The sequence below is a fragment of the Oncorhynchus nerka genome, linkage group LG7, assembly GCF_034236695.1.
Source record: "Oncorhynchus nerka isolate Pitt River linkage group LG7, Oner_Uvic_2.0, whole genome shotgun sequence".
Classification (NCBI taxonomy): Eukaryota; Metazoa; Chordata; class Actinopteri; order Salmoniformes; family Salmonidae; genus Oncorhynchus; species Oncorhynchus nerka.
In genome coordinates this window covers 13,858,632-13,883,821 of record NC_088402.1, presented here as the reverse complement: position 1 = coordinate 13,883,821, position 25,190 = coordinate 13,858,632, and the positions used below count along the sequence as shown (strand labels likewise).

The following is a 25,190-nucleotide window of genomic DNA, read 5'->3' as shown; positions in this document are numbered from 1 at the left end:
TAGTTGACAGTCTACTGGGTAGTCTAAGCCTTCATATTAGTTCTAGTTGACAGTCTACTGGGTAGTCTAAGCCTTCATATTAGTTCTAGTTGACAGTCTACTGGGTAGTCTAAGCCTTCATATTAGTTCTAGTTGACAGTCTACTGGGTAGTCTAAGCCTTCATATTAGTTCTAGTTGACAGTCTACTGGGTAGTCTAAGCCTTCATATTAGTTCTAGTTGACAGTCTACTGGGTAGTCTAAGCCTTCATATTAGTTCTAGTTGACAGTCTACTGGGTAGTCTAAGCCTTCATATTAGTTCTAGTTGACAGTCTACTGGGTAGTCTAAGCCTTCATATTAGTTCTAGTTGACAGTCTACTGGGTAGTCTAAGCCTTCATATTAGTTCTAGTTGACAGTCTACTGGGTAGTCTAAGCCTTCATATTAGTTCTAGTTGACAGTCTACTGGGTAGTCTAAGCCTTCATATTAGTTCTAGTTGACAGTCTACTGGGTAGTCTAAGCCTTCATATTAGTTCTAGTTGACAGTCTACTGGGTAGTCTAAGCCTTCATATTTGATCTAGTTGACAGTCTACTGGGTAGTCTAAGCCTTCATATTAGTTCTAGTTGACAGTCTACTGGGTAGTCTAAGCCTTCATATTAGTTCTAGTTGACAGTCTACTGGGTAGTCTAAGCCTTCATATTAGTTCTAGTTGACAGTCTACTGGGTAGTCTAAGCCTTCATATTAGTTCTAGTTGACAGTCTACTGGGTAGTCTAAGCCTTCATATTAGTTCTAGTTGACAGTCTACTGGGTAGTCTAAGCCTTCATATTAGTTCTAGTTGACAGTCTACTGGGTAGTCTAAGCCTTCATATTAGTTCTAGTTGACAGTCTACTGGGTAGTCTAAGCCTTCATATTAGTTCTAGTTGACAGTCTACTGGGTAGTCTAAGCCTTCATATTAGTTCTAGTTGACAGTATACTGGGTAGTCTAAGCCTTCATATTAGTTCTAGTTGACAGTCTACTGGGTAGTCTAAGCCTTCATATTTGATCTAGTTGACAGTCTACTGGGTAGTCTAAGCCTTCATATTAGTTCTAGTTGACAGTCTACTGGGTAGTCTAAGCCTTCATATTAGTTCTAGTTGACAGTCTACTGGGTAGTCTAAGCCTTCATATTAGTTCTAGTTGACAGTCTACTGGGTAGTCTAAGCCTTCATATTAGTTCTAGTTGACAGTCTACTGGGTAGTCTAAGCCTTCATATTAGTTCTAGTTGACAGTCTACTGAGTAGTCTAAGTCTGTTGGCCTTAAGACCTTTCATTCCATATTTGGTATTTAGAAAACTGATGACATATCAAAGTGATTTCTCACTGCAGAGCTTGCAGCTTTCCTGTGTGTGTGTGTGTGTGTGTGTGTGTGTGTGTGTGTGTGTGTGTGTGTGTGTGTGTGTGTGTGTGTGTGTGTGTGTGTGTGTGTGTGTGTGTGTGTGTGTGTGTGTGTGTGTGTGTGTTTGTAAATGTGTATAGAGGGGGGTCTGGGTGTGCGTGTGTGTTTATGTTGAATGGGGATCTGTCAGTGAACTAATGTAGGTCACTAGAGGTCAGCTCTCTCTCTTTCTCCCTCCCGTCTCTCTCTCCATCTTTCTCCCTCTCGCTCTCATCTCTCTCCCCCTCTCTCTCTATCTTTCTATCTCTTCCCCTCTCTATCTCTCTCCCGTTCTCCCTCTATCTTTCTATCTCTCTTCCTCTCTATCTCTCCCCCTCTTTATCTCTCTCCCCATCTCTCTCTCTCTCCAGGGGGAGTTATAGCACGGTGGTTCAGCTCTCTCTCTCCAGGGGGAGTTATAGCACGGTGGTTCAGCTCTCTCTCTCCAGGGGGAGTTATAGCACGGTGGTTCAGCTCTCTCTCTCCAGGGGAGTTATAGCACGGTGGTTCAGCTCTCTCTCTCTCCAGGGGAGTTATAGCACGGTGGTTCAGGGGAGTTATAGCACGGTGGTTCAGCTCTCCAGGGGAGTTATAGCACGGTGGTTCAGCTCTCTCTCTCACGGTGGTTCAGCTCTCTCTCCAGGGGGAGTTATAGCACGGTGGTTCAGCTCTCTCTCTCTCCAGGGGGAGTTATAGCACGGTGGTTCAGCTCTCTCTCTCCAGGGGGAGTTATAGCACGGTGGTTCAGCTCTCTCTCTCTCCAGGGGGAGTTATAGCACGGTGGTTCAGCTCTCTCTCTCCAGGGGGAGTTATAGCACGGTGGTTCAGCTCTCTCTCTCCAGGGGGAGTTATAGCACGGTGGTTCAGCTCTCTCTCTCTCCAGGGGGAGTTATAGCACGGTGGTTCAGCTCTCTCTCTCTCCAGGGGGAGTTATAGCACGGTGGTTCAGCTCTCTCTCTAATCCTGCAGGATAAAGCAGCAGAGGAGAGGAAGGATAGAAAGAGGGATAGAGAGAGAGGAGGAGAGGAAGGATAGAAAGAGGGATAGAGAGAGAGGAGGAGAGGAAGGATAGAAAGAGGGATAGAGAGAGAGGAGGAGAGGAAGGATAGAAAGAGGGATAGAGAGAGAGGAGGAGAGGAAGGATAGAAAGAGGGATAGAGAGAGAGGAGGAGAGGAAGGATAGAAAGAGGGATAGAGAGAGAGGAGGAGAGGAAGGATAGAAAGAGGGATAGAGAGAGAGGAGGAGAGGAAGGATAGAAAGAGGGATAGAGAGAGAGGAGGAGAGGAAGGCCCAAGTGGGAAAGATTAGGGGCTGGCTTACCACTGGGATGTAGAAACACTGCACTAACTCTCTTGATTGAAGCATTGTAACTCTCTTGATTGAAGCATTGTAACTCTCTTGATTGAAGAATGGTAACTCTCTTGATTGAAGCATTGTAACTCTCTTGATTGAAGCATTGTAATGCTCTTGATTGAAGCATTGTAACTCTCTTGATTGAATCATGGTAACTCTCTTGATTGAAGCATGGTAACTCTCTTGATTGAAGCATTGTAACTCTCTTGATTGAATCATGGTAACTCTCTTGATTGAAGCATGGTAACTCTCTTGATTGAAGCATTGTAACTCTCTTGATTGAAGAATGGTAACTCTCTTGATTGAAGCATTGTAACTCTCTTGATTGAAGCATTGTAACACTCTTGATTGAAGCATTGTAACTCTCTTGATTGAAACATGGTAACTCTCTTGATTGAAGCATGGTAACTCTCTTGATTGAAGCATTGTAACTCTTGATTGAAGCATTGTAACTCTCTTGATTGAAGAATGGTAACTCTCTTGATTGAAGCATTGTAACTCTCTTGATTGAAGCATTGTTACTCTCTTGATTGAAGCATTGTAACTATCTTGATTGAAGCATGGTAACTCTCTTGATTGAAGCATGGTAACTCTCTTGATTGAAGCATTGTAACTCTCTTGATTGAAGCATTGTAACTCTCTTGATTGAAGCATGGTAACTCTCTTGATTGAAGCATGGTAACTCTCTTGATTGAAGCATTGTAACTCTCTTGATTGAAGCATTGTAACTCTCTTGATTGAAGAATGGTAACTCTCTTGATTGAAGCATTGTAACTCTCTTGATTGAAGAATGGTAACTCTCTTGATTGAAGCATTGTAACTCTTGATTGAAGCATTGTAACTCTCTTGATTGAAGAATGGTAACTCTCTTGATTGAAGCATTATAACTCTCTTGATTGAAGCATTGTAACTGCGTGTGCGTGTGCCTGTGTAGCTGCATGAACATTATTAATGAGCTTCACACTGAGTGTTTCCCTGCTCTCACCGACGCAACACACACACACACGATGCTCACAGATGGCAGAAATTGATGCTTACAAACAAACACACACATGTAAGCGTGCTTCTCATCTTCCCAGGGTGGGCATTGAAATGCCGTTTAACCCCAATTCTCTCTCCTCTTGTTGTAATGGGTCACTGTATGATAAATACATTTTTCTATTGTCTGTGTGTGTGTGTGTGTGTGTGTGTGTGAGTGTGTGTGTGTGTGTGTGTGTGTGTTTGAGAGAGCCTAATCTAACATGTTTGTTCTCTGTGCTCCCCAGTTTGCTGCATCTGTCCAGAAGGCTGTCCAGAAGGCTGTCCAGAAGGCTAGCTCACAGAGGGAAATGATTCCGCATGAAGCTGACGGACGGCTCTCCTCCTCTCTCCACGACAACGCCGGGTGTGACTCGGGCTGCTCTCACGGCAACGGCAGGTGTGCCGCTCTCTGCTCTCTGCTGAGCCAGAGCCAGGCGTTGGACAGACGCTGAGCTACCCCTTCCCTCCCTCTACCTCCTACACCCTCCTACCTACCTACCTAACCCCTCCAGTCTCCCAGTCTCCTGGTCCTACCCACCCACACAACCAGCAGGAGGGCCTACTCTGTCAACGAGGAAAACCAGGCCAAGGAGAGAGAGAGAGAGAGAGAGAGTGAGAGAGAGAGGGAGCGCGCCAAAGATGGGAATGAAAGAGAATGTGAACGAGGCAGAGACATAAGAACTAGAGAGTTAGTGTGAAAAGAGAGACAGGCACACTTGTTGTTGCCGTGGGAGCAACGCGTGTCTATGTGACAGAAAGTCTAGAGACAAAAGACAACAGTATGAAGTCCAACCATGAGCGCAGCAACGAGTGTCTGCCCCCCAAGAAGAGAGATTTCCCAGCCAGCACTGCAGATGAGAGGCCCCTGTTGATGGCGCCTGCCTGCGAGACCCAGCGAGGAGAGAACCTGACATGGCTGGCCAGTGTAGCTGGCGGGCACAACAGAGACATTAGTGGAGGTAACGGGGATGGCGGTAGAGGTGGGCAGCGTACCAGCACTCCCTGTGAGTCTGACGTGCCACAGTACAAACCACTATGCTCCACCATCACCACACACTCAGACTTCCTGGTCCCTTCCTCCATCTGTTCCTCCTCTTCATCACATCAGTCCAGAGTGGTGACCACATCGCTCCCTGCCATGTACAGCTCTCCTCTGTCCCCACCAGGGGGGACCATCCACTACACCCAGCTTCCCCACAACCTTCAGGTCATCAGTTCCCCTTACCCAGGCCCCTACGCTGGCTACCTCTCCTCCCAGCCCCCCCCTCTACCCACCTCCACATCCCAACGCTCCCACCCTGACCCCTACCCCAACACCACCATCACCTCCAAGCTGAATCAGCACCACTCTGTGGGTCCAGGTCGCCCCCCACCCCAGTCCCTACCCCCAGGCCTGGCTATATCGGACACTGGCCCCCAGTACGTCCAGCTCTCTGGTTCCTCTCAGAACGTGGCCCCCCGGACTGCCCCCTTGCCCCACGGAGGGACCCACCACCTGCACCACGACCCCCACCACACCCTGGCCTTCAGCGGGGCTCCCAGGTGCTGGTACAGTATGCGGGCTCCGGCTCCGAGGAGCCCCTGACTAAGAGAGAGGAGGGCCGGCCCAGGGAACTGCACAACGGAGAGCTGGAGAAGAGAGGCCGCTTTGAGAGGAAGGAAAGCAAAGGAGCCCCATCATCATCCTCCTCTTCTTCCTCCTCTTCCTCCCATCACCAGCTCCACCAGCAGCAGAGCTCCCACCATCACTATGAGACCTATACCTCCCATGATGCCTCAGGCATACGGACCTCTCTCATGCTTGTCCCCAACAGTCACGGAGGACAAGACCACCAGAATCCCGAAAAACTACCCCTCTCCTCTGCCCTGCACCCAGAGAAAGGCAGCCTCCTCCTGGGTAAACCTGTGTACCGCACCTCCTCCTCCACGTTCACCTTCCCGCCTGCGCTCAATGTGGATAGTCTTAAGGCAGCCGTCAGCTCCCTGTCTCCCCACACTCACACAGTCATCCAGCCCACACACAATGCCAGCGATGCATCGCCCATCTCCCTAGGCCAACTCTCCACCAACTTCTACCAGACTGGCCCAGGTGGGCAGCCCATCATCGGCTATCTGTCTGGGGGTGCAGGGGGGCAACAGTACCACACCAGCCTGTCCCAGCACCTGCTCATCCCCGTCAGTGGGGCCGGGGCCACCAGCCTGGAGGCTGGCCATACTGCCCACATAGCCACCACAAGTCAACCACAGCCCTTCCCTGCCACACTCTCCCATGCCTACGTCGCCACCACCACCACCACCACCACCACTAACCCCAGAGAGGAGCATCTATTTGAGGTCCCGGCCCCCTACCCTCCTCTGTCCTACCCTGCTGGGGCTGGGGGGAGCATGGTCCAGGCCCAGCTACACCTCCCGGTGGTCCCAACCTCCCAGGCCCCCTCCTCGGCCCCCTCGGGCTCCTCGCTGCCCGCCTACTTCATCAAGGGCTCCATCATCCAGCTGGCGGACGGGGAACTGAAGCATGTGGAGGACCTGAAGACGGAGGACTTCATCCACAGCGCTGAGATCAGCAGCGAGCTGAAGATAGACTCGTCCACCGTGGAACGCATCGACGACAGCCACACACCCAACTTTGCCATCGTACAGTTCTCCGTGGGTGAACACCGCGCTCAGGTAAGAGAACGCTTTTGTTTATATAACTTCATGAATATCAAAACAAACAAATGCTAAATCATGTTTGTGCATCAATATAACATTGATATTCACAAGTGGGCAGAGGTGCTAACCAGGGCCTGCGCACGTCAATCGATTATTGAATAACTCCCTGTGTGTTTTATACTAGAGACTTACTGTGGCTGCAACTCAAGCCTTTCTTTCCACCGATATAAAGCCTGCACCCGGGGCTTGTGAAGGCGGTGTTTGTCAACACAGGAGAGGATCCAGACAAGAAATCAAATCAAATCATCTGTAAAACCCAAACTGTTTGAGCGACAAACTAATAAGCATTGAAATGGGAGACTCACGCAAACAACACAAAGGTGTCAGTAATTTTGCTCTATGACCCATACAAGTTTCAGAGGAGTCGTCACCTTTTCGGGGGTGGGGGGGTACCATACCTCAAACTGTTTTTAAATACAACAGCCCTGGGCCCAACTCATTGGAATGTCCCCACCCCACGGGCCCAAATATAGGATGGTATCTGTGATTGGGCGTTGCATACTGTTGGCCTATCATATGGACTGGAATTAGGCACCTCTTTACCTTGAATCTGGGAGAGAACAGGCCATGCTGATGGTTCAGTGATGTGTTCAGGACAGAGGTTGAATGGTTTAGTCTACTGGAATAGATGAAGGGGGCTGTCAGCTGAGACAGCCATTCACATACAAATATTTTAGATCTCCCCTCTTTATACATTTTTCACAATTGAATGAATTACATTTCATTTTCGTGTCAAATCACCAATTGGTAACCCATCTCATATGGGATTAATTGACGCATAAACGTGCATTATTTGTATGTATTTCCATCTCTGTCATATGAAACCGCTGGCATGTGTGGTGCGCATTAGACTGGTGTTTTCCCGCTACTTGCATTCTGGGGCGCGTGTGTTACCATGTAGCCATGTAGCTGCGCTTATAATGTGAGCAAATATTTGATCAACATTCTAAACGTTCTGATCTGTTCCATCAGCCTCTTTGTGTTTACAGGCTATTTTAGACAGCAAGTCCACTGGGCATCAGCCTCTTTGTGTTTACAGGCTATTTTAGACAGCAAGTCCACTGGGCATCAGCCTCTTTGTGTTTACAGGCTATTTTAGACAGCAAGTCCACTGGGCATCAGCCTCTTTGTGTTTACAGGCTATTTTAGACAGCAAGTCCACTGGGCGTCAGTTGTAGGCTAGGTACAGGCTATTTTAGACAGCTAGTCCACTGGGCGTCAGTTGTAGGCTAGGTACAGGCTATTTTAGACAGCTAGTCCACTGGGCGTCAGTTGTAGGCTAGGTACAGGCTATTTTAGACAGCTAGTCCACTGGGCGTCAGTTGTAGGCTAGGTACAGGCTATTTTAGACAGCAAGTCCACTGGGCATCAGTTGTAGGCTAGGTACAGGCTATTTTAGACAGCAAGTCCACTGGGCATCAGTTGTAGGCTAGGTACAGGCTATTTTAGACAGCTAGTCCACTGGGCGTCAGTTGTAGGCTAGGTACAGGCTATTTTAGACAGCTAGTCCACTGGGCGTCAGTTGTAGGCTAGGTACAGGCTATTTTAGACAGCTAGTCCACTGGGCGTCAGTTGTAGGCTAGGTACAGGCTATTTTAGACAGCAAGTCCACTGGGCATCAGTTGTAGGCTAGGTACAGGCTATTTTAGACAGCTAGTCCACTGGGCGTCAGTTGTAGGCTAGGTACAGGCTATTTTAGACAGCAAGTCCACTGGGCGTCAGTTGTAGGCTAGGTACAGGCTATTTTAGACAGCAAGTCCACTGGGCGTCAGTTGTAGGCTAGTACAGGCTATTTTAGTCCACTGGGCGTCAGTTGTAGGCTAGGTACAGGCTATTTTAGACAGCAAGTCCACTGGGCGTCAGTTGTAGGCTAGGTACAGGCTATTTTAGACAGCAAGTCCACTGGGCGTCAGTTGTAGGCTAGGTACAGGCTATTTTAGACAGCAAGTCCACTGGGCATCAGTTGTAGGCTAGGTACAGGCTATTTTAGACAGCAAGTCCACTGGGCATCAGTTGTACTAGGCAGGCTATTTTAGACAGCAAGTCCACTGGGCATCAGTTGTAGGCAGTTGTAGGCTACTGGTACAGGCTATTTTAGACAGCTAGTCCACTGGGCATCAGTTGTAGGCTAGGTACAGGCTATTTTAGACAGCTAGTCCACTGGGCATCAGTTGTAGGTACAGGCTATTTTAGACAGCAAGTCCACTGGGCATCAGTTGTAGGCTAGGTACAGGCTATTTTAGACAGCTAGTCCACTGGGCATCAGTTGTAGGCTAGGTACAGGCTATTTTAGACAGCTAGTCCACTGGGCATCAGTTGTAGGCTAGGTACAGGCTATTTTAGACAGCTAGTCCACTGGGCATCAGTTGTAGGCTAGGTACAGGCTATTTTAGACAGCTAGTCCACTGGGCATCAGTTGTAGGCTACGTGCAGGCTATTTTAGACAGCAAGTCCACTGGGCATCAGTTGTAGGCTAGGTACAGGCTATTTTAGACAGCTAGTCCACTGGGCATCAGTTGTAGGCTACGTGCAGGCTATTTTAGACAGCAAGTCCACTAGGCGTCAGTTGTAGGCTACGTGCAGGCTATTTTAGACAGCAAGTCCACTAGGCTAGTTGTACGTGCAGGCTATTTTAGACAGCAAGTCCACTGGGCGTCAGTTGTAGGCTACGTGCAGGCTATTTTAGACAGCAAGTCCACTGGGCGTCAGTTGTAGGCTACGTGCAGGCTATTTTAGACAGCAAGTCCACTGGGCGTCAGTTGTAGGCTAGGTACAGGCTATTTTAGACAGCTAGTCCACTGGGCGTCAGTTGTAGGCTAGGTACAGGCTATTTTAGACAGCTAGTCCACTGGGCATCAGTTGTAGGCTAGGTACAGGCTATTTTAGACAGCTAGTCCACTGGGCATCAGTTGTAGGCTAGGTACAGGCTATTTTAGACAGCTAGTCCACTGGGCATCAGTTGTAGGCTAGGTACAGGCTATTTTAGACAGCTAGTCCACTGGGCATCAGTTGTAGGCTAGGTACAGGCTATTTTAGACAGCTAGTCCACTGGGCATCAGTTGTAGGCTAGGTACAGGCTATTTTAGACAGCTAGTCCACTGGGCATCAGTTGTAGGCTAGGTACAGGCTATTTTAGACAGCTAGTCCACTGGGCATCAGTTGTAGGCTACGTGCAGGCTATTTTAGACAGCAAGTCCACTGGGCATCAGTTGTAGGCTAGGTACAGGCTATTTTAGACAGCTAGTCCACTGGGCAAGTTGTAGGCTAGGTACAGGCTATTTTAGACAGCTAGTCCACTGGGCATCAGTTGTAGGCTACGTGCAGGCTATTTTAGACAGCAAGTCCACTGGGCATCAGTTGTAGGCTAGGTACAGGCTATTTTAGACAGCTAGTCCACTGGGCATCAGTTGTAGGCTACGTGCAGGCTATTTTAGACAGCAAGTCCACTGGGCGTCAGTTGTAGGCTACGTGCAGGCTATTTTAGACAGCAAGTCCACTGGGCGTCAGTTGTAGGCTACGTGCAGGCTATTTTAGACACCAAGTCCACTGGGCATCAGTTGTAGGCTACGTGCAGGCTATTTTAGACAGCAAGTCCACTGGGCATCAGTTGTAGGCTAGGTACAGGCTATTTTAGACAGCTAGTCCACTGGGCATCAGTTGTAGGCTACGTGCAGGCTATTTTAGACAGCAAGTCCACTGGGCGTCAGTTGTAGGCTACGTGCAGGCTATTTTAGACAGCAAGTCCACTGGGCGTCAGTTGTAGGCTACGTGCAGGCTATTTTAGACAGCAAGTCCACTGGGTGTCAGTTGTAGGCTACGTGCAGGCTATTTTAGACAGCAAGTCCACTGGGCATCAATTGTAGGCTACGTGCAGGCTATTTTAGACAGCAAGTCCACTGGGCGTCAGTTGTAGGCTACGTGCAGGCTATTTTAGACAGCAAGTCGACTGGGCATCAGTTGTAGGCTAGGTACAGGCTATTTTAGACAGCAAGTCCACTGGGTGTCAGTTGTAGGCTACGTGCAGGCTATTTTAGACAGCTAGTCCACTGGGCGTCAGTTGTAGGCTACGTGCAGGCTATTTTAGACAGCAAGTCCACTGGGCATCAGTTGTAGGCTACATGCAGGCTATTTTAGACAGCAAGTCCACTTGGCATCAGTTGTAGGCTACGTGCAGGCTATTTTAGACAGCTAGTCCACTGGGCGTCAGTTGTAGGCTACGTGCAGGCTATTTTAGACCGAAGGTTCCACTGGGGGTCAGTTGTAGGCTACGTGCAGGCTATTTTAGACAGCTAGTCCACTGGGCGTCAGTTGTAGGCTACGTGCAGGCTATTTTAGACAGCAAGTCCACTGGGCGTCAGTTGTAGGCTACGTGCAGGCTATTTTAGACAGCAAGTCCACTGGGCGTCAGTTGTAGGCTATGTGCAGGCTATTTTAGACAGCAAGTCGACTGGGCATCAGTTGTAGGCTAGGTACAGGCTATTTTAGACAGCTAGTCCACTGGGCGTCAGTTGTAGGCTACGTGCAGGCTATTTTAGACAGCAAGTCCACTGGGCGTCAGTTGTAGGCTACGTGCAGGATATTTTAGACAGCAAGTCCACTGGGCGTCAGTTGTAGGCTACGTGCAGGCTATTTTAGACAGCAAGTCGACTGGGCATCAGTTGTAGGCTAGGTACAGGCTATTTTAGACAGCAAGTCCACTGGGCGTCAGTTGTAGGCTACGTGCAGGCTATTTTAGATAGCTAGTCCACTGGGCGTCAGTTGTAGGCTACGTGCAGGCTATTTTAGACAGCAAGTCGACTGGGCATCAGTTGTAGGCTAGGTACAGGCTATTTTAGACAGCAAGTCCACTGGGCGTCAGTTGTAGGCTACGTGCAGGCTATTTTAGACAGCAAGTCCACTGGGCGTCAGTTGTAGGCTACGTGCAGGCTATTTTAGACAGCTAGTCCACTGGGCGTCAGTTGTAGGCTACGTGCAGGCTATTTTAGACAGCAAGTCCACTTGGCATCAGTTGTAGGCTACGTGCAGGCTATTTTAGACAGCTAGTCCACTGGGCGTCAGTTGTAGGCTACGTGCAGGCTATTTTAGACAGCAAGTCCACTGGGCGTCAGTTGTAGGCTACGTGCAGGCTATTTTAGACAGCAAGTCCACTGGGCGTCAGTTGTAGGCTATGTGCAGGCTATTTTAGACAGCAAGTCGACTGGGCATCAGTTGTAGGCTAGGTACAGGCTATTTTAGACAGCTAGTCCACTGGGCGTCAGTTGTAGGCTACGTGCAGGCTATTTTAGACAGCAAGTCCACTGGGCGTCAGTTGTAGGCTACGTGCAGGCTATTTTAGACAGCAAGTCCACTGGGCGTCAGTTGTAGGCTACGTGCAGGCTATTTTAGACAGCAAGTCCACTGGGCATCAGTTGTAGGCTAGGTACAGGCTATTTTAGACAGCAAGTCCACTGGGCGTCAGTTGTAGGCTACGTGCAGGCTATTTTAGATAGCTAGTCCACTGGGCGTCAGTTGTAGGCTACGTGCAGGCTATTTTAGACAGCAAGTCGACTGGGCATCAGTTGTAGGCTAGGTACAGGCTATTTTAGACAGCTAGTCCACTGGGCATCAGTTGTAGGCTAGGTACAGGCTATTTTAGACAGCTAGTCCACTGGGCATCAGTTGTAGGCTAGGTACAGGCTATTTTAGACAGCTAGTCCACTGGGCATCAGTTGTAGGCTAGGTACAGGCTATTTTAGACAGCAAGTCCACTGGGCATCAGTTGTAGGCTAGGTACAGGCTATTTTAGACAGCTAGTCCACTGGGCATCAGTTGTAGGCTACGGCAGGCTATTTTAGACAGCAACTGGGCAAGTCCACTAGGCGTTTTAGACAGCTATTTTTAGACAGCAAGTCCACTGGGTGCAGGCTCAGTTGTAGGCTACGTGCAGGCTATTTTAGACAGCAAGTCCACTGGGCGTCAGTTGTAGGCTAGTGCAGGCTATTTTAGACAGCAAGTCCACTGGGCGTCAGTTGTAGGCTACGTGCAGGCTTAGGCTATTTTAGACAGCAAGTCCACTGGGCATCAGTTGTAGGCTAGGTACAGGCTATTTTAGACAGCTACTGGGCGTCCTACAGGCTATTTTAGACAGCTAGTCCACTGGGCATCAGTTGTAGGCTAGGTACAGGCTATTTTAGACAGCTAGTCCACTGGGCATCAGTTGTAGGCTAGGTACAGGCTATTTTAGACAGCTAGTCCACTGGGCATCAGTTGTAGGCTAGGTACAGGCTATTTTAGACAGCTAGTCCACTGGGCATCAGTTGTAGGCTAGGTACAGGCTATTTTAGACAGCTAGTCCACTGGGCATCAGTTGTAGGCTAGGTACAGGCTATTTTAGACAGCTAGTCCACTGGGCATCAGTTGTAGGCTACGTGCAGGCTATTTTAGACTGGGCGTCAGCTACGTGCAGGGCTAGTTTTAGGTACAGGCTATTTTAGACAGCAAGTCCACTGGGCATCAGTTGTAGGCTACGTGCAGGCTATTTTAGACAGCAAGTCCACTGGGCATCAGTTGTAGGCTAGGTACAGTGCAGGCTATTTTAGACAGCTATTTTAGACAGTCCACTGGGCATCAGTTGTAGGCTACGTGCAGGCTATTTTAGACAGCAAGTCCACTGGGCGTCAGTTGTAGGCTACGTGCAGGCTATTTTAGACAGCAAGTCCACTGGGCGTCAGTTGTAGGCTACGTGCAGGCTATTTTAGCTCCACTGGGCGTTTTAGACAGGCTATTTTAGACAAGTCCACTGGGCATCAGTTGTAGGCTACGTGCAGGCTATTTTAGACAGCAAGTCCACTGGGCATCAGTTGTAGGCTAGGTACAGGCTATTTTAGACAGCTAGTCCACTGGGCATCAGTTGTAGGCTACGTGCAGGCTATTTTAGACAGCAAGTCCACTGGGCGTCAGTTGTAGGCTACGTGCAGGCTATTTTAGACAGCAAGTCCACTGGGCGTCAGTTGTAGGCTACGTGCAGGCTATTTTAGACAGCAAGTCCACTGGGTGTCAGTTGTAGGCTACGTGCAGGCTATTTTAGACAGCAAGTCCACTGGGCATCAGTTGTAGGCTACGTGCAGGCTATTTTAGACAGCAAGTCCACTGGGCGTCAGTTGTAGGCTACGTGCAGGCTATTTTAGACAGCAAGTCGACTGGGCATCAGTTGTAGGCTAGGTACAGGCTATTTTAGACAGCAAGTCCACTGGGTGTCAGTTGTAGGCTACGTGCAGGCTATTTTAGACAGCTAGTCCACTGGGCGTCAGTTGTAGGCTACGTGCAGGCTATTTTAGACAGCAATCCACTGGGCATCAGTTGTAGGCTACATGCAGGCTATTTTAGACAGCAAGTCCACTATCAGTTGTAGGCTACGTGCAGGCTATTTTAGACAGCTCCACTGGGCGTCAGTTGTAGGCTACGTGCAGGCTATTTTAGACAGCTAGTCCACTGGGCATCAGTTGTAGGCTACGTGCAGGCTATTTTAGACAGCTAGTCCACTGGGCGTCAGTTGTAGGCTACGTGCAGGCTATTTTAGACAGCAAGTCCACTGGGCGTCAGTTGTAGGCTACGTGCAGGCTATTTTAGACAGCAAGTCCACTGGGCGTCAGTTGTAGGCTATGTGCAGGCTATTTTAGACAGCAAGTCGACTGGGCATCAGTTGTAGGCTAGGCAGGCTATTTTAGACAGCAAGTCCACTGGGCGTCAGTTGTAGGCTACGTGCAGGCTATTTTAGACAGCAAGTCCACTGGGCGTCAGTTGTAGGCTACGTGCAGGCTATTTTAGACAGCAAGTCGACTGGGCATCAGTTGTAGGCTAGGTACAGGCTATTTTAGACAGCAAGTCCACTGGGCGTCAGTTGTAGGCTACAGGCTATTTTAGCAGCAGTCCACTGGGCGTCAGTTGTAGGCTACGTGCAGGCTATTTTAGACAGCAAGTCCACTGGGCGTCAGTTGTAGGCTACGTGCAGGCTATTTTAGACAGCAAGTCGACTGGGCATCAGTTGTAGGCTAGGTACAGGCTATTTTAGACAGCAAGTCCACTGGGCGTCAGTTGTAGGCTACGTGCAGGCTATTTTAGACAGCAAGTCCACTGGGCGTCAGTTGTAGGCTACGTGCAGGCTATTTTAGACAGCTAGTTTTAGTTGTAGGCTAGCAAGGCTATTTTAGACCACTATTTTAGACAGGCATCAGTTGTAGGCTAGGACAGCTAGTCCACTGGGCGTCAGTTGTAGGCTACGTGCAGGCTATTTTAGACAGCAGCTTCTAGGTACACTGGGCACTGGGCGTCAGTTGTAGGCTACGTGCAGGCTATTTTAGACAGCAAGTCCACTGGGCGTTGTAGGCAGTGCAGGCTGACAGCAAGTCCACTGGGCTCAGTTGTAGGCTAGTTGTAGGCGTGCAGGCTATTTTAGACAGCAAGTCCACTGGGCGTCAGTTGTAGGCTACGTGCAGGCTATTTTAGACAGCAAGTCGACTGGGCATCAGTTGTAGGCTAGGTACAGGCTATTTTAGACAGCTAGTCCACTGGGCGTCAGTTGTAGGCTACGTGCAGGCTATTTTAGACAGCAAGTCCACTGGGCGTCAGTTGTAGGCTACGTGCAGGCTATTTTAGACAGCAAGTCCACTGGGCGTCAGTTGTAGGCTACGTGCAGGCTATTTTAGACAGCAAGTCGACTGGGCATCAGTTGTAGGCTAGGTACAGGCTATTTTAGACAGCAAGTCCACTGGGTGTCACTTGTAGGCTACGTGCAGGCTATTTTTTAGACAGCTAGTCCACTGGGCATCAGTTGTAGGCTACAGGCTATTTTAGACAGCTATCCACTGGGCGTCAGTTGTAGGCTACGTGCAGGCTATTTTAGACAGCAAGTCCACTGGGTGTCAGTTGTAGGCTATGTGCAGGCTATTTTAGACAGCTAGTCCACTGGGCGTCAGTTGTAGGCTACGTGCAGGCTATTTTAGACAGCAAGTCCACTGGGCATCAGTTGTAGGCTACGTGCAGGCTATTTTAGACAGCAAGTCCACTGGGTGTCAGTTGTAGGCTACGTGCAGGCTATTTTAGAAGTCAGCAAGTCCACTGACAGCTAGTCCACTGGGCGTCAGTTGTAGGCTACGTGCAGGCTATTTTAGACAGCAAGTCCACTGGGCATCAGTTGTAGGCTAGGTACAGGCTATTTTAGACAGCAAGTCCACTGGGTGTCAGTTGTAGGCTACGTGCAGGCTATTTTAGACAGCTAGTCCACTGGGCGTCAGTTGTAGGCTACGTGCAGGCTATTTTAGGCAAGTCCACTGGGCATCAGTTGTAGGCTACGTGCAGGCTATTTTAGACAGCTAGTCCACTGGGCGTCAGTTGTAGGCTACGTGCAGGCTATTTTAGACAGCGAAGGTAGTCCACTGGGCGTCAGTTGTAGGCTACGTGCAGGCTATTTTAGACAGCTAGTCCACTGGGCGTCAGTTGTAGGCTATTTTAGACAGCAAGTCCACTGGGTGTCAGTTGTAGGCTATTGTGCAGGCTATTTTAGACAGCTCCACTGGGCGTCAGTTGTAGGCTACGTGCAGGCTATTTTAGACAGCAAGTCCACTGGGCATCAGTTGTAGGCTACGTGCAGGCTATTTTAGACAGCAAGTCCACTGGGCGTCAGTTGTAGGCTACGTGCAGGCTATTTTAGACAGCAAGTCCACTGGGCATCAGTTGTAGGCTAGGTACAGGCTATTTTAGACAGCAAGTCCACTGGGCGTCAGTTGTAGGCTACGTGCAGGCTATTTTAGACAGCAAGTCCACTGGGCATCAGTTGTAGGCTAGGTACAGGCTATTTTAGACAGCAAGTCCACTGGGCTATTTTAGACAGCAAGTCAGTTGTTGTAGGCTACGTGCAGGCTATTTTAGACAGCTAGACAGTCCACTGGGCGTCAGTTGTAGGCTACGTGCAGGCTATTTTAGACAGCAAGTCCACTTGGCATCAGTTGTAGGCTACGTGCAGGCTATTTTAGACAGCTAGTCCACTGGGCGTCAGTTGTAGGCTACGTGCAGGCTATTTTAGACCGAAGGTTCCACTGGGGGTCAGTTGTAGGCTACGTGCAGGCTATTTTAGACAGCTAGTCCACTGGGCGTCAGTTGTAGGCTACGTGCAGGCTATTTTAGACAGCAAGTCCACTGGGCGTCAGTTGTAGGCTACGTGCTGGCTATTTTAGACAGCAAGTCCACTGGGCGTCAGTTGTAGGCTACGTGCAGGCTATTTTAGACAGCAAGTCGACTGGGCATCAGTTGTAGGCTAGGTACAGGCTATTTTAGACAGCTAGTCCACTGGGCGTCAGTTGTAGGCTACGTGCAGGCTATTTTAGACAGCAAGTCCACTGGGCATCAGTTGTAGGCTAGGTACAGGCTATTTTAGACAGCAAGTCCACTGGGTGTCACTTGTAGGCTACGTGCAGGCTATTTTAGACAGCAAGTCCACTGGGCGTCAGTTGTAGGCTACGTGCAGGCTATTTTAGACAGCTAGTCCACTGGGCGTCAGTTGTAGGCTACGTGCAGGCTATTTTAGACCGAAGGTTCCACTGGGTGTCAGTTGTAGGCTACGTGCAGGCTATTTTAGACAGCTAGTCCACTGGGCGTCAGTTGTAGGCTACGTGCAGGCTATTTTAGACAGCTAGTCCACTGGGCGTCAGTTGTAGGCTACGTGCAGGCTATTTTAGACAGCAAGTCCACTGGGTGTCAGTTGTAGACTACGTGCAGGCTATTTTAGACCGAAGGTTCCACTGGGCGTCAGTTGTAGGCTACGTGCAGGACATTTTAGACAGCAAGTCCACTGGGTGTCAGTTGTAGGCTACGTGCAGGCTATTTTAGACAGCAAGTCCACTGGGTGTCAGTTGTAGGCTACGTGCAGGCTATTTTAGACAGCAAGTCCACTGGGCGTCAGTTGTAGGCTACGTGCAGGCTATTTTAGACAGCAAGTCGACTGGGCATCAGTTGTAGGCTAGGTACAGGCTATTTTAGACAGCAAGTCCACTGGGTGTCACTTGTAGGCTACGTGCAGGCTATTTTAGACAGCAAGTCCACTGGGCGTCAGTTGTAGGCTACGTGCAGGCTATTTTAGACAGCTAGTCCACTGGGCGTCAGTTGTAGGCTACGTGCAGGCTATTTTAGACCGAAGGTTCCACTGGGTGTCAGTTGTAGGCTACGTGCAGGCTATTTTAGACAGCTAGTCCACTGGGCGTCAGTTGTAGGCTACGTGCAGGCTATTTTAGACAGCTAGTCCACTGGGCGTCAGTTGTAGGCTACGTGCAGGCTATTTTAGACAGCAAGTCCACTGGGTGTCAGTTGTAGACTACGTGCAGGCTATTTTAGACCGAAGGTTCCACTGGGCGTCAGTTGTAGGCTACGTGCAGGATATTTTAGACAGCAAGTCCACTGGGTGTCAGTTGTAGGCTACGTGCAGGCTATTTTAGACAGCAAGTCCACTGGGTGTCAGTTGTAGGCTACGTGCAGGCTATTTTAGACAGCAAGTCCACTGGGTGTCAGTTGTAGGCTACGTGCAGGCTATTTTAGACAGCAAGTCCACTGGGTGTCAGTTGTAGGCTACGTGCAGGATATTTTAGACAGCAAGTCCACTGGGTGTCAGTTGTAGGCTACGTGCAGGCTATTTTAGACAGCAAGTCCACTGGGTGTCAGTTGTAGACTACGTGCAGGCTATTTTAGACAGCAAGTCCACTGGGTGTCAGTTGTAGGCTACATGCAGGCTATTTTAGACAGCAAGTCCACTGGGCGTCAGTTGTAGGCTACGTGCAGGCTATTTTAGACAGCAAGTCCACTTGGCATCAGTTGTAGGCTACATGCAGGATATTGAGCTTCTTGTGTGAATTCTTATATGGATGATAATAAATGGACATATATTTTAGGGGGTGGATGTATTTTTCGTTAGGGAAATGATTAAATGATCAGGGCATGCAATGGGCATAATAAAGTGGTTAGTCACTGACCCCGGCACACATTATGTAATGCAATGGGCATAATAAAGTGGTTAGTCACTGACCCCGGCACACATTATGTAATGCAATGGGCATAATAAAGTGGTTAGTCACTGACCCCGGCACACATTATGTAATGCAATGGGCATAATAAAGTGGTTAGTCACTGACCCCGGCACACATTATGTAATGCAATGGGCATAATAAAGTGGTTAGTCACTGACCCGGCACACATTATGTAATGCAATGGGCATAATAAAGTGGTTAGTCACTGACCCCGGCACACATTATGTAATGCAATGGGCATAATAAAGTGGTTAGTCACTGACCCCGGCACACATTATGTAATGCAATGGGCATAATAAAGTGGTTAAGAACTGACCCCGGCACACATTATGCAGGATTCCGCATCGGTTGGAATCCGTGTTTTTCACCCTCGCCCTGTCTTTCTAACACTGATCTCACTCTTAAATAAAACCTTCAAACAAATGACAAAGGTAAAAAAAAATACTGTTAATAAGAGGCTTGTTTGATATAATACTTGTAATATAATGATACAGTATAATGACCGTAGAGGCCGTTATGCCGTTTAGCAGTGGGAGGACATTAACACACACGGGTGCAGAAAAGTGCCAGATTCTTCAATGATAATGACCAAATCATTGTCTCGTGATTAAAGAGACCAGGTTGTCCCGAAACGAGTGGGAATGGTGAATTGCACTGTTTAACAAGCTGCTCAAAAATCTGTCAATCAACTGATGGCCCAAATCAGCTCATCAACTCAGCCAGGGGAACACAAACAGTAGCCTATGACGTGTTTCCACACCTTTCCTTATGTGCCAATGGACAGGCTAACGAGCAGCCTACAGAATGTAGCCTGTTGGAATATCATCAGATAACACGGGGTTCACCCGCACAGCTGATCTCCATAGCAACCATTATTGGTCCCACTAATAGCCACACCTTAGTCTCACCTGCAACCAAATTCTTTTAAGATGTGTTCGTTCTCTGATTGGTATTGTCATGGGAACAACTTAGTCCTTTTTGAACAGGTATCTTCTTCACAAGCATTCAGTACAATTGAAATAAAGTATTTTATTGTTTACCAAAGCAAATCTACTGTGGCAATTAACCCGACACTTTGTATAAATGTAAAATAATGTTTGTTTTTTATTATTAGATCCCCATTTATGTAAATCCATTAAATACAACTGTATATGAAATGGTCTGTTATACCTGGACTGTCCATAGTGTAAATGTGCCATTCATTCTGTAGTCTGCCTCACTATTCTCAATTGAATATTGTCTTTACATCTGCTTTTATAGGCCTATATGATTAGTGTTGATAGGCTATAGTTTAGGTGTAGTCTCCTATATGATTAGTGTTGATAGGCTATAGTTTAGGTGTAGTCTCCTATATGATTAGTGTTGATAGGCTATAGTTTAGGTGTAGTCTCCTATATGATTAGTGTTGATAGGCTATAGTTTAGGTGTAGTCTCCTATATGATTAGTGTTGATAGGCTATAGTTTAGGTGTAGTCTCCTATATGATTAGTGTTGATAGGCTATAGTTTAGGTGTAGTCTCCTATATGATTAGTGTTGATAGGCTATAGTTTAGGTGTAGTCTCCTATATGATTAGTGTTGATAGGCTATAGTTTAGGTGTAGTCTCCTATATGATTAGTGTTGATAGGCTATAGTTTAGGTGTAGTCTCCTATATGATTAGTGTTGATAGGCTATAGTTTAGGTGTAGTCTCCTATATGATTAGTGTTGATAGGCTATAGTTTAGGTGTAGTCTCCTATATGATTAGTGTTGATAGGCTATAGTTTAGGTGTAGTCTCCTATATGATTAGTGTTGATAGGCTATAGTTTAGGTGTAGTCTCCTATATGATTAGTTTTGATAGGCTATAGTTTAGGTGTAGTCTCCTATATGATTAGTGTTGATAGGCTATAGTTTAGGTGTAGTCTCCTATATGATTAGTTTTGATAGGCTATAGTTTAGGTTTAGTCTCCTATATGATTGGATTTGATAGTCTGTTCTCTCTCTCCATCTCTCCCTCCTCTCCTCTCAATCTCTTTTATTATCTCTCCCACAGGTGAGTGTGGAGGTGCAGCTGGAGTATCCCTTCTTCGTATTCGGCCAGGGCTGGTCGTCGTGCTGCCCAGACCGGACCACTCAGCTGTTAGAACTACCCTGCACCAAGCTCTCAGTGGGGGACGTCTGCATCTCCCTCACCCTGAAGAACCTGAGGAACGGCTCCCTGAAGAAGACCCAGCAGACCCAGAACCAGGCCATGGAAATCACTACTAGCTGCAACATGGGCTCCATCCACGGGCCCCTCAAACCCTCCAGGTCTTCCCGGGGTGGAAGGGGGTCAGCCAGGCACGGGGAGCAGGAGAACGGGGTGGGCCATAGAGGCTCCAGTGGGGGAATGGTGTTTGAAGGTGTTCAGTTCGCCTCAGAGAATGGCGTCGGAGGGGGGGCCAACTTGAAAGGAGGCCAGCCTGGAGATTCAGAATCCAGTAGGGGCGCCGCCAAGCCGGCGAGCCGCAAGAGGAGGTGGTCGGCCCCCGAGGGCCGTCAGGTGGAGAGGAGCGAGGAGGTGCCCCAGTTGACTCTACCCAAACCTTCCTTTATCACTCAGGGGGTAAAAATCAGCATCGAAGGCAGGTCAAATATAGGCAAGTAGTGAAGGCAGGAGATTAAAACAAGACTGTTAATTCAAATAGGGATTGGAGGAGAGATGGAAAAAAAGAAATGGCCTCATAAATGTTTTATTTTAACGACTTTGTTTTAGATTTTTTTCTTGTTTATATTTTCTATCTGGATTACTGTAGGCTAAATATGACCCATGTTATCACCTTACATTAAGTCCATGTTAAAATAACATTGTAGTTGATGCGTTCCACATTACGTAAACGAGCAAACAATGCAATTGCTTTGGGATTTGTCAACAAATCTCTGGGCAAGGCGTTTTGTGAAGTATAGTATGTGTTTTATTGGTGGGTTTGTGGCATGCAAGAGCGCTGCTTGATACCTCTCTGGTCATTAGATGGCTGCAGGTGGACAACTGAATGAAATATGTAAGTTAGCTTTCCTATAGGGCCTAGGAGATGACTAAGCTGCCATAATGTAGACCGCTGAGTGATATCACTTCCTGGTAGAGGGCACTACTGACGAGAGTGTTCAGGATGTCTGGACGGAATCACTCTCCACGCCACCCGTTGCCGTGGTGGCAGACTGAGTTGATATGATGTCACCTATCCCGAGCGACTCAAGACGTCTTTAGATAAAACACAGTAAAAAAAAAAAGGACTTTAACAAATTCAAACCCTCGTGAATAGAAGAGGAGGTATAATAACACCTTTATGTCTCTCTGACAGAAGGTTAGAACTACACATCTAATCCTAAACAAGGGGTCACCAGATGCCTCGACACTCATCCACCTAGACCACTCAGCTAGGTGATGTCACCCAGCAGGGCCAGACCAGCCAGGCGAGGTCATCAGGCCGCGCCACTGGGCCACCATAAAGAGAGAACTCTTCTTTCCTTTGTTATGTTTGGGTGACAGTGGAGTCATTTTGTTATTATTCTTGAAACGTTCTGAGTTGATAATGATATATTTAAATGATTGTCTAAAACTTTGAGGTCAGGGGTCACATACTGTATGTATAATTTGATCCAGGGTGGTTAAGTAAAATGTTTATGTTATTCCTTTATACCCTACATACATTTACATTCACACTGAGTTGATGAACTATGGGATTATTCAGAGGAAGATGATGTTTACTTGGTGCAACCTTTTCCTTTACATTTTTATGGCAGAAAGAAAGAGCTTATGTCTCAAATGGTCCCCTATACCCTATATAGTGCACTTCTTTTACTAAGGCTCCTATCCTTATGGGCCCTCGTCAAAAGTAGTGCACTGTATAGGGAATAGGGGCCATTTGGAACGCAGTCAGAGAGTCACTGTTGAGTCTTTAGAGAGAGACAGCATGTTGTCTTGAAGCACTTGCATTTGCACACCTGTCACACTCACCAACTGATGATAACACAACTATTATTATTATTATTGTTATTGTTATTGTTGGTCTCTCTTCATTAACACAGTACTGTATGTTTTTGTTATTTTACCTTGAGGAAGAAGTAGAACTCTGTGACAGCAGGACTTTAGAACAGTGAAGGGGTCATGATGATGTCATAGAGGAATGATGATGTCATGGGGTCACCAAGTCACTTGACCTGACAGGGATGAATGTGACAGGTGATGAAGCGAGTGCCAGTTAGGAGAGGGAAAGAAAGTGAGAAAGAAAACAGAGGAATATAGAGGATGATATGAAAGCAGACGAGTGGTTTTTTTTGTGTTAAGGCACTTTACTCCAATCAGAACATGCTCTTCAAATTATGGGTGTGGTCAAAAAAAATACACATAACTGCCTTTTCAAGGAAATCAAAAATGTCAATCAAGTCCAAAAGGAGATTGGACAAAGGATGGGAATAGGCAGGAACTATGTACAGGTATGTTGTGGACGAGACTGAGAGAGTTATAGATGCTCTGGACACAGGATTTTTGACGTGTGTCAAATACATAATGTATGTACGGGAAGTGTGCATGAATGTAGGTATGTGTAAGTACACACACACCAGAGGAGGCTGGCGGGGGTAGCTATAGGAGGACGTATTCATTGTAATGGCTGGAATGGTATAGATGGAACAGGGTCAAACACACTGTTTCCAGGTGTTTGATGTGTTTGATTCCATTCCAGCCATTACAATGAGCCCATCCTCCTATAGCTCCTCCCACCAGCCTCCTCTGACACACACTCACACAAACACACACGGAATACAGTACCTGCACAGACAGGCACTCTCCTGAAGGTGAGGGAGGACTGTATGTATTTCATACTTGTTGATATACGTTTAATGTGTATCCAAATACTTTTGTTGCATAGATGTTTCCCCTTGATGATATAGAGAAGCCAATATATTTGAGTAGGAAACTAAGACGATAGTGATTCTCAGTGGTGTGTGTGTGTGTGTGTGTGTGTGTGTGTGTGTGTGTGTGTGTGTGTGTGTGTGTGTGTTTTTGTAAATGTGTATAGAAATATCATATAAGTTAATTTGATATATCCCATGTTAAATGTCCAGGGTTCCTGTTTTTGGAGTTCTACTTAAGAGAATCTTGCAATTTGCACATCTGGAGAGGTTGTCAGTTGGGTGACATGACTTTTTGGTTGTGTCCGAAATGGCGCCCTTTTCCCTACTATAGTGCACTGACCAAAAGTAGTGCACTATATAGGGAATAGAATGCCATTTCAGATACACCTATGTTTTCAGCCAGGTTGCACACACAAACACACACACTCACACAAACACACAGTGAGCTGAAGCCATAGAGATAGGTAGAGGACTCGTCTTTGTATCTGTGCCATTATAGTATCTGTGACAGCCTCAATGGCGCTGTCCATGCTTTCTCCATTTTAAAGTAGTCAATTGTCGTCTTCACTATTGGCTGGTCCCTCCTGATGACCCAGTTGGACATGACTCCAACAGGGTCACCAGGGGGGATCATTCAATGAAGTTGGAAGTCCCACCCAGTTGACTACATTAAAATGTTGGAATCCCTCAATGGCGCTACCCATGCTAATACTACCTTTTGGCCACTAGAGGCCTCTATCATTCTCTATGGCTGAAACCCCATTTTACTGAAATGTAGCAGTTCCTTAACAAGTGCGCTCCCTGCTGATTGGCTCTGACAATCTTGACTCTGCTCCTCATTGGACAACTACACTGTCAATCACATCTGTGGCACATCCAAGTCCCACCCACTTGTTGGGGGTTTGGTTGAGAGACAGTGTGGAGGTATGTCGGTCGGTCTTGGAGCCGGGGGCGGGGCCACCAGCAGGTACACCTGTTGAACTCTCTGATTGAACTAGATTTTCAGGTGTGTTTAGGTGGTAGAAGATATGGCAGAGTAGGAGAAGTATGTAGAAGTTGCTTCTAGCCACTGGTGTAGGTTCAGATGTTTAGTTCATCCCCCTAAAGGTTCGTGTTAGGTGTGGGTGTAGGGGAATCTGATCCTAGATCTGTGGTTAAGAGGAACTCCTACCTGGAGGGCGGGTGATGGACAGATGGATGGATGGATGGTAAAGTCAGATGGATGGTGGTGGCGGTGGTGGTGGGGAGTGAGTAGACACCCTGTATAAGATTTGAAAATGCTTTATTGTTTTTAATAAAACAGGGTTTCTCAGATCAACACCACGGCAGTGCATCTTCATTTTTTATTTTATAACATTCTTTGACTATGTCGTCTAGAGCTAGTTTCTGTGTGTGTGTGTGTGTGCGTGTGCGTGCGTGCGTGTTTCTGAGAATGTGTGAGTCTTTTTGTAAGGACAGGATGGATATAATGTTTGTTTTTTGCTTCTAGAGCTTCACCTTGGTAAAATAGCAGATATTTAACCATTACATATATGGCTTTGCATTCATACACATTGAACCAAAATGAGACCCTAGTTAAGTCTTGTTCTAACTGACTAACCCCTACCTAAATGGGACAATTCAGTAAAACAACGACACACACTTACACCCCTCACCAATCAAACCCTTTCAGGTGAAGTTTTCTAGTGCAAATGTAAAGCATAATGGCAGTGGTGTGGTGGCTGCTTTCCAATAGTTAGACTGCAAGCATCTAGCCAGCATGTGTGTAACT

General features: G+C 47.5%; 1 protein-coding gene across 1 annotated transcript in view; it reads left to right on the top strand.

Annotated features, from left to right (window-relative positions):
- The window catches only part of LOC115126165 (ataxin-1-like), a 230,822-nt gene extending 206,080 nt beyond the window's left edge, over positions 1-24,742 (top strand). The window contains 3 exon segments of the mRNA XM_065020241.1: positions 4,023-5,309; positions 5,312-6,447; positions 20,577-24,742. Coding sequence (XP_064876313.1) covers positions 4,559-5,309; positions 5,312-6,447; positions 20,577-21,170 — 2,481 coding nt within the window. The 5' untranslated portion in view covers positions 4,023-4,558 and the 3' untranslated portion in view covers positions 21,171-24,742.
- The last annotated feature ends 448 nt before the right edge of the window (positions 24,743-25,190 follow it).